Source organism: Rissa tridactyla, chromosome 1 (assembly GCF_028500815.1).
Source record: "Rissa tridactyla isolate bRisTri1 chromosome 1, bRisTri1.patW.cur.20221130, whole genome shotgun sequence".
NCBI classification, from domain to species: Eukaryota; Metazoa; Chordata; class Aves; order Charadriiformes; family Laridae; genus Rissa; species Rissa tridactyla.
The window spans coordinates 168,842,279-168,854,344 of NC_071466.1; the positions used below are offsets into that span (position 1 = coordinate 168,842,279).

The following is a 12,066-nucleotide window of genomic DNA, read 5'->3' on the forward strand; positions in this document are numbered from 1 at the left end:
TGGAGTACAAACTTGGAAGATTTAACTTATTCCAGGAATCACTTAAATTCAGGTATTTCCCTTGACAGCAATGGCATTTGTTGACACCGGTAATACTTAAAAGTTGTGGGGCTTTTATTTGTTTTCAATATTCACTTTTCATTATAATATTTTCAGTTTTAAGTTGAAGTAATTGTCTATTCCTCCAGCATTATATTTTTGGACACCAATAGAATATTAGAGACCTTTCCAAGAGTTAACTTCCCCATATTAAAAAACAATGGAAAAAAGTAAACACATTATTACAAAACCATGAAAAAAAAACCAAAACAAAAAAAGTTTATTTCCAGATATACAAAACACCTATTCTCTCATTTCTCCATCTTCTTCCTCTTCTTCCACACCTCTGATGTACAAAACATTATTGCACCTGTAAATAAAAACAAAGAGTTCCCTTAACTATGTTTTAATTTTCCACCCCTTAACTACACCGCTTTATGCATTCCCCTTCTTGAGTGTAGCCTGGCAACAGCCAAATTCCGCCTAAGGAATTGCTGTTCACCTTGTGCAGCTTTCTGCAAGGTTCATAACAAGTGCAAAAACCTCAAGCTTATAAAAGCAGTAACTGGTTGACAATGCTGTACAAGAAATTTTTACTCTTCAGTTAACAGTTATGGTCAAGTTTAGTTCCAAGCATGCAAAATGTTTTCAGTAGCAATACACTAATATACTCATGCCGAGGAATTAATAGATGTACAATAATCTGGAAAACTAAAGTATTTAATTAATCTGAAACAGGGATTGTAAATACTACTTTAAAAATATTTCAAAATTAATTTTTCCTCCCCTCAGTAGGGATCTCATAGCCTTCACGTAAGAGTTACATTGACACTTAGCGTCTTAGTTACACAAAAAACACAGCACCTAGCAACACAAGTTTTAACACAGGTGATAAGAAGATTTAAAGCAACCCTTCCTCTGTCATAAATACCCCAATTACCTTATCAAAACTTCACCCAGGTGTCCAGACAACGCGCCGTCTATATACTCCTCTGTGTTTGCCAGCTTAGGAAGAAAACCAGCAAGACTCAGAACGGTTATAACAGCAGCGGCTTCGCAAAGCACACGCCGGTTTTGCTCGGCAGTGGGCGAACAGAAGGCGGCAAAGCGGCCCCGCTCTCACCGCCGATCCTTCAGAAGCGCCTCACTTTGCCCCCCCGCTCCGCCGGGGCCGGGGCCCGGCGCCCCCCTCCGCCCCAGGTGCCTCGCCGGGAACCCCGAGGCGGCTCCTGCCCCTGCGCCGCCGCCCCGCCCCTCACCTGCATATTCATGTAGCCGTCGACGGAGACGAGGTAGCCCTTGTACTCCATCCCCCACTTCAGCTTCACCATCACCGGCTTCCCCGTCAGCCCGTTCAGGAAGGGCTTGGGGTTGAGGGGCAGGCTCTGCCGGGGAGAGCACCAGGTCAGCGCCGTCGCCCGACCCGCTCCGCTCCGCCCCTCCCGCCCCACCCCGGGACCGTTAACGGCCGCGGCTCCCGCCGCCCGCGTGCCCCCCATCCCCGTCCCCGTCCCTCACCATGGCGGCGGCGCGCGGCAGGCAAGCGCTGGCGGGAAGCCCTCGTGCGCGCCGCGGGCGGCGGGAGAATGGGAGGCAGCGCCGCTCACGGGCTTCCACTTCCGGGGCCGCCGCCGCTCTCACCTCTCACCCCTCACCCCCGCCGAGCCGCACTTCCGATAGGCTGCGGCAGCCCCCTCACGCGCGAAGCGACAACCGGGGCTGCCCATTGGCTGGGCTGCTCCGGGGTGTTCTCTCTCATTGGCCGGGCTGTCAGCCCTCCCACCTGTCCCAACCAATCGTGTGCCGTGCTCTTCAAGGCGGGGGTGGTGCTGCCGTTGCCGGGCGCTTGAAGCTGCCATGGCGGGGGCGGCCGCCATCCTGCGCGCCTCAAGGCCGCAGGCCTTTCCCTCCCTCTCAGCTTGCGGTCTCCTCGCTGACCCCCAGCCCCGCAGGCCCCAGGGGGCCGGCTTTGTTCCCTCTCAGCCGGCAGCGAGCTTATTTTGCCTTTCGGTCGGACGGGCAGGGCAGCAGCTGCCCTCCCGGCCCGGAATGGACGCCCGGCTTCGGAGCGGTGGAGCGTGCGTGTGTCCGTGTCCTTCCCAGCAGGGTGTTGCTTGCTTTTCGCCCCGCGATTTACCAGTTTTGAGGGCCGTGTTCAGCTGCGCAGCAGTTAGCCCCTGTGTGTTTCCATCTCTCTTTATACCGGTAGATCCCCACGAGGTGGCAGTGCTTAGCTGGCACGATGGCTGTGGCACATAACGGGAGGCCTCTGATACACTCTCCCGATGTTACTGCGAGCCTTGCGGGCGGTGAAAGTGTGGCGACATCGGTTTGTGTTCAAGAATAACTTTGCGGACCAGTATGTTTTCGTTACTCCACACGCACGGATAGAAAACCGCAGAGTTTATAAGACGCATAAGCGATGTCCTTGCCAATGCGCGAGTGCTCTACTCAGTCTCATTTGACTCACAGGTGAAGTTGCTGGAGCTTCTCTTGACTCTAGAGAGCATCAGCCTGCTCACACTCACGAAATGTCAGTTCTGCTGCAGCTATAATTTGTGACTCTTAACCTTTGAGTGGCAAATATGTTGAACCAACGTTTGTACTGTTTAGTAATTTGTCATGTCTATACTAATGTCTTCTACTACTCTATGTCTAAAGTCATCAAATGCCACAATGTGTATTTGTGTTCCTGCATACAGCCTATTCCCTTCATCTTTAATGTATTAGATGCTGCATGTGGAAAACATACATTTGGGAACTAACCTTGCTGTAACAGAACTGTTACATTTTTTTGTGCACTTTGCCTTCCAAAGGTCAGTCTGGTACCCTAGTGTTGAAAGCAAAACCATCATCACCTGCTTAAATCTGAGTGTTTAATGCTGTTGACTCAACAACCAGTCTTTTCCAGATCCAGACTGTGCTCATGCACAGTGGTTGTGGTACCTTTACGGATGGGTAGGAGTGAATAAGAGTTGGAATTGTAATTATTTTTAACTAGTATTAAAACTAGTGTTGAAAGTGCACTCAGATACTTGTTTCTATGATCACCAGAAATGAGTGTGGTTTTCTTTTAGAGTGTATTGGATGGTCATCAGATACAACATCAAAATTATTCTAATAGTCTTTCTGGTAGTAAGACTCACTATGGGCCAGCTGAAAGAGTAACTAAGTTATAAGATTTCTGTAAGGAAGCCTGTGTTAAGCCTATATAGGAAAAGCATGAACACAATGGGAAATGGTATATATAGCAAAATTTTTCATGCTGCTTGGAGTAAAGAACAGCTGATTTCAAGTGATGACGTGTATAATGTGTCAGAACACAATGAGCTTAGAGTGAGTGTCTTGGATAAAATCATATTGTGGGAGTAATTTTTGCACTTTTCTGACAATTGCCAAGGATAAATATGTATATCGGTGAATGGCAATATAACAGGTTTGGTATGTTATCTGTAAACAGCACTTCTTATTTTTACATATTGAACCAATTTTGATCACAACACCTCCTACTCATGTTGGGAAAACTTTTTGTGTACCAAGAAATACAGAAGCAATTACATTCACCTTTTAATACACTCTGTTCCTCTGTCAGATGAGTAAATACTTCAGCCCAGTTGTTATAAAGTTATCAAAAAACAGAAGAATTTCCCAGGGTCATAGATATCGGCATAGAAGTCAGAGAGCCGGAGTGCTTGACTTCTGGTTTCATAATCGGTGCATGAAATCACGCGTCAGTAATCTCATCAGCTGTAGACTGGGTCTGCAGCAATTTTGTGTGGCGGTCGGGAAGGAAGGAGCACTGAAAGCACAGAATGCGTGACTACATCTGATGTAGTTAACTGGATAACTTGGTTAATCAGGAAACAAAATAGCTTTTGCCTTTTTTCCCCCCCTCTGAGGAATTTGCTGTTTACCTTTTTGACTGAATCATTCTGACTCAGAGACAGTTTGCTTACGCGGGTCTTCTCCTGACCTTCAGCACAGGGGTGAAGTTCACCTTTTGTCCTCTTTGTATTTCCCTTTGTAATAGGGGAAGTAATCGTTCGCATTCTTTTCTGCCTGTGGTTCAGGGTATTTAGGCTGCTGCTCAACAGGAAATGAACAGGAAAGAGTTTTTGTCATAGATTAATCCAAACCTTAGATCTTGGGTGGATGGATAGGATTTTCTCTTACGACTCAAGGGTGGGAATTTAGCACGACTGCCTACACTCTGTTCCTAAGGAAACACATTAAGCAGCTGGGCATCTGACGGCAGCAGTATTTCTGGTGGAGGGACTTACTAGATGTCGTTATCTCTGTAAGCGCAAATGCTCACCGACATCATTAAGACTCCATGTCACCATAATGCCAGGCAGAGAGAGCTAGCCCCTGTACCCTCACATTGCTGAGAGAAAGCTGAGCTGCCCAGAAATATTTCCTGATTGAGTGGAGTTTGCCGAGACAGGAACTCCCTGCAATAACCCCCACTTCTGCCTGCCATAAACACATTTCTTAAGGAAACTTTCAGAGCTACCCCATGTTCCAGCTTCTCGACTGCACTTTAATGACCATCCAGTGCCTTTTCCTAGTGATATCCCAGTGTAAATGGGATTTTGATCTGCTGCGCTCTTCTCCCACATCAAAGGAGTTATTTCTGATACCACGCAGTTCATCTCCACTGGGGTAGCAGCAGCATCAACTTTGCCATCACACCAAAGACACCATGAGATGGGCATCAGTTACAATCACAGAACTTAAAGCAGCTGTGAAGGCATAGCCCTGAATTAAGAGTGGGGAGAGTTGAGTTAACAAAAAGGAAGGTCCACCAGGAGAAGGTGTCTTCAAAGGACAGGTTTGCATTAAAATCCAGTGTAGTGGCACGGAGTTAGCCCAGCTACGCAATGAATTAGCCTCAGCTTCTGGTTCTGTTGGGTTCATAATTGACAAAGCAGTGTAAGAACCCGTTGCTCTCCCCATATGAACCTATCCCAGGTGAAGATGTACCATCCTCCTTCCTCCTCCTTGCCAGTGTCTGGTTCTTGAAAATGTGAGGAGAAATGATGGCTCGGTCTAAGCTGGACAGTTGTTAAGTAGCCTTGTGCAGACCAGGAGTTGATTTCTGACAAGCTCTCTATTCTAACTACTTAGGGATGCAGTGGTTATCACGCTTACGGACCTAGAAGGATTTTGAGGCTGTGTGCACCCTTGGAGAGTTTTGCTGCTGTAGCAATACTGCTGAAATGTGAAGAATATCTAGGACTCAGCCTAAATCTTGCAATGAAATAAATTTATTTTTTCTTCAGCAATGGGCATAATGGAAGATTTGCCATTATAAATCATACTGTAATGGAAAATTTGCTCATGCCCACAAATTTTCTGTAGAAAGTATCTGATGAAATTTTGTCTACAAATCTTTTTCAATAAGGAATACAAATTTTTTGTATGTGCAAAGGATCTGTATCAGTTATCAGCTCTTGGTGACTTGGGAACTGCTGTGGCAGTATGTGTGGATTGTCAACAGACCTCACATGAGGTATAATCCTGACCTTCTGGGGCTTTGCCAGAATAAGTTTCTCGTCAAGCAGCATTTTCCCAGAGATCACTATCGGTAAAATATCTTTCCTCTCTCTGTCGATTGTCATTTTAATAACATCATCTTTGATCAAATCTCCATGAATGAGGCAATAACTGTCCACCACAGACCTTCACTGTGGATGAGGACTGGGATCCCTGGAGATATTTAAATGATGTGTAGGCATGGCGCTTAGGGACATGATTTAGTGGTGGACTTCGTAGTGTTAGGTTAACGGTTGGACTCAGTGATCTTAAGGGTCTTTTCCAACCTAAATGAATCTATGATTCTATGATTTTATTATCCAGTAGGTAGTGACATCAGGCTCCGGAAGAAGAGAGGTTTTTAATTTCTCTCTGACATCCTAGGATCATCAGCCAAACCAAAGCCAAGCTGTGCTGCAGAGGTGGGTATGCAGAATCCAAGTGCCAGGAGCCACAAAATTGGTCAACCTGTTTCAGGTTTGATCCAACTAACATGCCTCTCTCCGCATGCTGCCACATTCACATTTGTTGCACGGCTGTAGCCTAGGATAGATGTTTGGTCTTGCTGAACAACACTTGGAACAAGCTGAGTGATGTCCTAGTGATAGGACAAGGGATAATGGCTTCAAACTGGAAGAGGGTAGATTTAGTTTGGATATCAGGAAGATCTTTTTCACCATGAGGGTGGTGAGGCACTGGAACAGGTTGCCCAGGGAAGTTGTGGGTGCCCCATCCCTGGAAGTGTTCAAGGCCAGGCTGGATGGGGCTTCGAGCAACCTGGTCTAATGGGAAGTATCCCTGCCCGTGATTCTGTTAAGGGAAGGGCACAGAGGAACCCTGAAATCCAAGAGAGACTTGCCATCAGCTGTGTGTGCCTGGTGGTGGCTGGCATACTAATGTGAGGAAACACAAGCGAGATGCAAAAGTCTTTTTAAGGTGGACTTGCCCAATGAGCAGAGATCCTGCTGTGAAGGGCTCACAGTGCAGGAGGCAGAGGTGAGCTTGGGAAGAAGGGAACGCAGTGTTTCTTCTTGGGTGAAGGATTTGTGTGCAGTTTTGCCTGCGGAGCGACGTAGGTATGAAATGAGGTTTGGGGGGTGGCAGGTATATGCTAACAAAAGCCCAGATCTTGATGGTGTCACAAAAATTTTTTGCCCCCCACCCCAGGAGGTTTGCCGGAGTGTCCCTGCTGTGAACCTGTCACCAGGCTGGCCTGTGCCAGCGAGAAGGGGCATGGGATGGGTATTGTACAGAAATTAAGGGAACATTAAAGCCTCCTTTTATGCATATTGAAAACCTTTATTTGTTGGTGCAAATAGTATTCATGCAAATCATGCAGCTACACTAATGGGAAGCCCTTTAAGAATGTGTCTCTGAAAACACAGGCTCCTTTGCCAAGAAATAATGGGACTTCCTTAATTATCAGCTGTTATCTTCTGGTTTTGGCAAACTTTTCTTGCTTTATGTTGTTTCTTTTATGCTTTGACATTAATGAATTGGAATTGAAATTATGTGCTGAGGAAAACAAAGTGATCTGTATAAATAATAAAATGGCATTCTTGTGTGTGTCAGAAAGAGCGGGGATCAAGCATTGTGCAGAAGGAATTTGGAAACTCTGCTTTCACACAAACATCTTAATGGAAACTAATAGCTGGCTCCAAATCACAGAAGTGCTTCAAGAGTTGGTGTTTTGAGAAATCTGTCTGAGCAGAGCTCAGAAAATCTGGCTGCAGTTGGAGGCTCTCGATGTTAGGTGGCAAGCTGTGTTTTAACAGAGGACCTCGTCTGCATCTTCTCTTGTCCTTCTGCTTCCAGCCATGGCTGAAATTCCAGTTGTGGTGGTGGTACAAACCTAACAACAGTTTCTAAACCTTAATAGTGTTTAGAAAAAACAGTTTCTAAACCTTTCTAAACCTTAAGTCCATGGGACCTGATGGGATACACCCACGGGTACTGAAGGAACTGGCGGATGAGGTTGCTAAACCGCTCTCTATTATATTCCACAAGTCATGGCAGTCTGGTGAGGTCCCCACTGACTGGAAAAGGGGAAACATAATCCCCATTTTCAAAAAGGGAAAGAAGGAGGAACCAGGGACCTATAGGCCAGTCAGTCTCACCTCCGTGCCTGGTAAGATTATGGAGCAGATCCTCCTGGAGGCACTGCTGAGGCAGAAGAATAACGAAGAGGTGATTGGGTACAATCAACACGGCTTCACCAAGGGCAAATCATGCCTGACGAACCTGGTGGCCTTCTATGAGGAGGTCACAACATTGATAGACAAGGGGAGAGCAACTGACATCATTTACCTGGACCTGAGCAAAGCCTTTGACACTGTCCCACATGACATCCTGGTCTCCAAGCTGATAAAATATGGGTTTGATGGATGGACAATTCAGTGGATAAAGAACTGGCTTGATGGCTGCACCCAAAGAGTGGCTGTCAATGGGTCCATGTCCAAGTGGAGGCCAGTGACAAGTGGAGTCCCTCAAGGATCAGCACTGGGACTGGTCTTGTTTAACATCTTTGTCAGCGACATGGACAGTGGCACAGAGTGCACCCTCAGCAAGTTTGCCAATGACACCAAGCTGTGTGGGGCGGCTGACACGCTGGAGGGAAGAGATGCCATCCAGAGCGACCTTGACAGGCTGGAGAGGTGGGCCCATGCCAACCTCATGAAGTTCAACAAGACCAAGTGCAAGGTCCTCCATCTGGGTCAGGGCAATCCCAAGCACCGATATAGGCTGGGCAGTGACTGGCTTGAGAGCAGCCCTGAAGAAAAGGACTTGGGGGTGCTGGTGGAAGAGAGGCTCAACATGAGCTGTCAGTGTGTACCAGTGGCCCAGAAAGCCAATCGTATCCTGGGCTGCATCAGGAGAAGCGTGGCCAGCAGGTCGAAGGAGGTGATTCTCCCCCTCTGCTCCACTCTCGTGAGACCCCACCTGGAGTACTGCATCCAATTCTTGAGCCCCTACTACAAGAAAGATATGGACGTGCTAGAACGTGTCCAGAGAAGGGCCACGAGGATGATCAGAGGGCTGGAGCACCTCTCTTATGAGGACAGACTGAGAGAGTTGGGGTTGTTCAGTCTGGAGAAAAGAAGGCTCTGAGGAGACCTTATTGTGGCCTTCCAGTATCTTAAGGGGGCCTACAAGAAAGGTGGTGAGGGACTTTTTAGGATGTCGGGTAATGGTACGACTAGAGGGAATGGATTAAAACTAGAGAGGGGTCGATTCAGACTGGACATTAGGAAGAAGTTCTTCACCATGAGGGTGGTGAGACACTGAAACAGGTTGCCCAGAGAGGCAGTGGAAGCCCCATCCCTGGAAGTTTTTAAGGCCAAGCTGGATGGGGCTCTGAGCAACCTGATCTAGTGGGAGGTGTCCCTGTCCATGGCAGGGGGGTTGGAACTAGATGATCTTTAAGGTCCCTTCCAACCCTAACAGTTCTATGATTCTATAATCCTTTATCCATGCTGAAGCCCTCTTGGACAAACTGAAAAACAGAGGGAAGTAATTTTTAACAGTGAATCTTGTGGGTCAGAAGGGGAAGAAGGAGTGTTTAGGCCACAGGGCAGCCAGATAGGGACACGGGTCACTGGGGGACCTCTGGTAAAGGGAGATCTGGTAGATGTCATATGAGAGGTTCCCTCACTATTTCAGGGAAAAAGCAGAAGGAAACTAGCTGTAGAGGAGAAAGTAAGAGAGAGAAGCACTGCTGGGTTAAAAGAAGGAGCTAAATCCAGGGCTCCTGAACTTCTTAGAAAACTCTGTCTGAGCCCAAGCAATATTCTGGAGAGATGAGGCAGAGAAATAGGACCCCAGGCCCCAAAGAAACCAGTGACTCATCAAGGCTGACTAGCAGCTGTAGGGACAAATGCATCCTGAATTCCCTCCATTACACTGTGAGGCTTTGAATGTACTGTGGTTTTATTAATTTGGCCAGATACGTGTATTTTTGTGATAGCCAAAGGGAAGAGAGATTTGGGGTTGGAGCCTCTGCAAAGTCTGCTGGGCTACTTGCTGTTTGCACCTCTCCCAGGGGAGCCAGAGCTGATCCTGGGGCAGCTGGGCCAGAAAGTCTCATTTCCAGGAAGGGGCTGCAGACAGAAAAAATCCCCAACCCCCCTGTACTCTGAAAATGTTCCAGAGGCAACGTCTGCATTTCGTGTTTGACTTGAACCTGAGCCCAGGGCCCACATCTCAGCTGGGAGGCAGCGATTGCTGCCCTGCATCAGAGACCGGTGACTTCTGCCTCTCCGCTAAAGTGGTGGTCCTTTTGTGAGGGCCTTTCCAGGGCCAGGGAGTGGCGAAGGTCTGCTGTAAAGTCAAAAATACACGTACAAACCTTCCCCATGGAGCAGACTGGAGGAGAAGCTTTCACACAGCCAGTTTCTGGGCAGCTACCAGAACCTCTGAGCATCTTATTGCGTGCCTGAAACAGGCAGGAGTCCAAGCTCGCGTAGATGGGCAAGCTTTTCTCAGACCCCACAAACCCCATGGGCTTAGACCACCCGAGATAGGGGGGGTTGTAGGGACCAGGAATTAACCGTGGGGATGGTCATTGGGTTAGAACCAGACACACCAGGCAGACAGCACAAAAGACTGCAGCGTGCTCAAGGCAAAAATAACTCAAAATCCCATGGTTCAACAAGCAACATCTGATACAAATCCAGGAGAGAGAGCATCGCTGTAGCTGTTTACGCTGGTTTTATGCCAACCGTTCCCAAATTACCAGTGCCCTGACTTTCATACTTCTTGGGGCAGTGCCCAGCTGTATGTGCTGGGTGCAGCGTGTCACCACAGAAATGCCTTTCTTCAAAATGCTTTAAGAGTTCAGTAAGTCAGAGTTTTGGCCAGCCAAGTTTCCACTGCATCGTGGCAACGGCAACAGTGCTCACTGGGAGCAACTTTACCTGCTTCATTTCTAGCTTGGGAGGCCATTGATGTGCTGGTGTTCTCTTGTCAAAAGTGCTTTCTGTAATGCTTTAGATTGCTATTTAGTTTGCTGTTCTGCCTTCATTTTGCTGAGTACTCAGTTAGATCACTTACACAACTGTTACTTTTTCCCAAAGTGCACAGAGGATGGGAGCTGATGTCTGTCTTTGCCCAGCAAGTGGTTCTGAGGAGGCAGCTGAGGTACCATGGGCTTCCCCGCTTGGGCACCAAGAGCCTGGAGAGCCACCACGAGCAGTTTCAGTGCTCCCAATGGTGCACTGGCAATTCTTGATACTCCTTGTACATCCTAGGTGACCTGACCTCGCTGCCACCCTGCTCCCTTCAGGTCTTTTTCTGTTCTTTACAATCTTATGGCAGCCACTGTCGCCTGTCTATCCTGGGGCACGGGTGGCTGCAGCAGCATAGCATGGACATTTGCCTTCGTTTGGTGCCTTCCTTCTCTAGAGCAATGTCTTCTCAGTGGCAATTCACACCATAATAGGAATGGCCAAGTAGGTAAGCGGAGGGTGCTCTTGTAGTAGGACCCAGAGACGGTCAATAGAGGATCCGTTCTTCCACCCAGGAATGCAGTGACAAACACACTCGCAAGGGTAGGTACTGACCAGGCAAGTGAAGAGAAGATCAAGCCCTGACCAAAGTGTTTACTGCAGTGCAGGATAGAGATACTTAAGCTAGTTTGGGTAATAAAAACAATTGAAAAAAGCGTGCTTCTCTGCCAACAAATGTACTCTGATGTCTGAGCCGGCTCGCTTGGATGAGCACGTGCAACTACGATAATTTGGAGGATTAGGGTATGTTGAAGGGTTAGACTGTATCCACATTTCAGCAGATTTTCATAAGCACAGCAAAAGGTGTACCCTTTACAAAGACCATTTATTTCAACACTCAACTCTTTGCTCCAAACCTCATTACTTTTCCAGAAGAAATATGTTACTTTTTTTTTTTTTTTAAATACGGGGAAAGGAACCTATTTTTTTTCCCAAACAACATTCTTGGAAATGACCTTCTTGGCTGAAATTTTCTTGAAAAATATCAGCTTGGTGCAGATATTTCCTGCTTCCAGGAAAGCTTTTCTAGAGATCTGCCTCCTGTAAATGTTTATGCAAACAGTTAAAGGCTGCCAAAGTTATAAGCCACTAAGAAAGAGGAGCTTAAACAGAAAACAGTGAAACCTTAATAATAGCATTGCCAACTTCACTTAATAAGCAGACGCATTCAATATGGATTTGATATAATAAACGGTAGCTTAGATATGAAACTATTGTACCATTTTTTTTGCTACACAATATACAAAGATTTAGCATGTCCGTGCACACTGTTGAGTATTTTCTGGCAAATGTTGTATTTCTAAAATTGTCCTTATGGTTGGTCGATCAGTTGTAGGTTGCAACAGACTGATATTGATGTTGCATTCATATGATGCTTCACATAAGGCGACTACTTGTTTTGGCGGATTGTAAAAGATACGTAATCAGAAGGGGAAAAGGGCTAGTTCATACCTGTGACACTTTATGGGTTTGTAAATTTTTATGACTC

The 12,066-nt window shown here is 46.9% G+C and overlaps 1 protein-coding gene across 1 annotated transcript; it reads right to left on the minus strand.

The window, feature by feature from the left end:
• Positions 1-292: 292 nt before the first annotated feature.
• Positions 293-1,711, minus strand: SNRPF (small nuclear ribonucleoprotein polypeptide F). The gene is made up of 4 exons (XM_054213493.1): positions 1,558-1,711; positions 1,299-1,424; positions 980-1,044; positions 293-409 (listed from the first exon to the last, which is right to left on the minus strand). Exons 1-4 carry the CDS (start codon positions 1,558-1,560, stop codon positions 343-345), a joined length of 261 nt encoding a protein of 86 aa, XP_054069468.1. The 5' UTR covers positions 1,561-1,711; the 3' UTR covers positions 293-342.
• Positions 1,712-12,066: the final 10,355 nt, after the last annotated feature.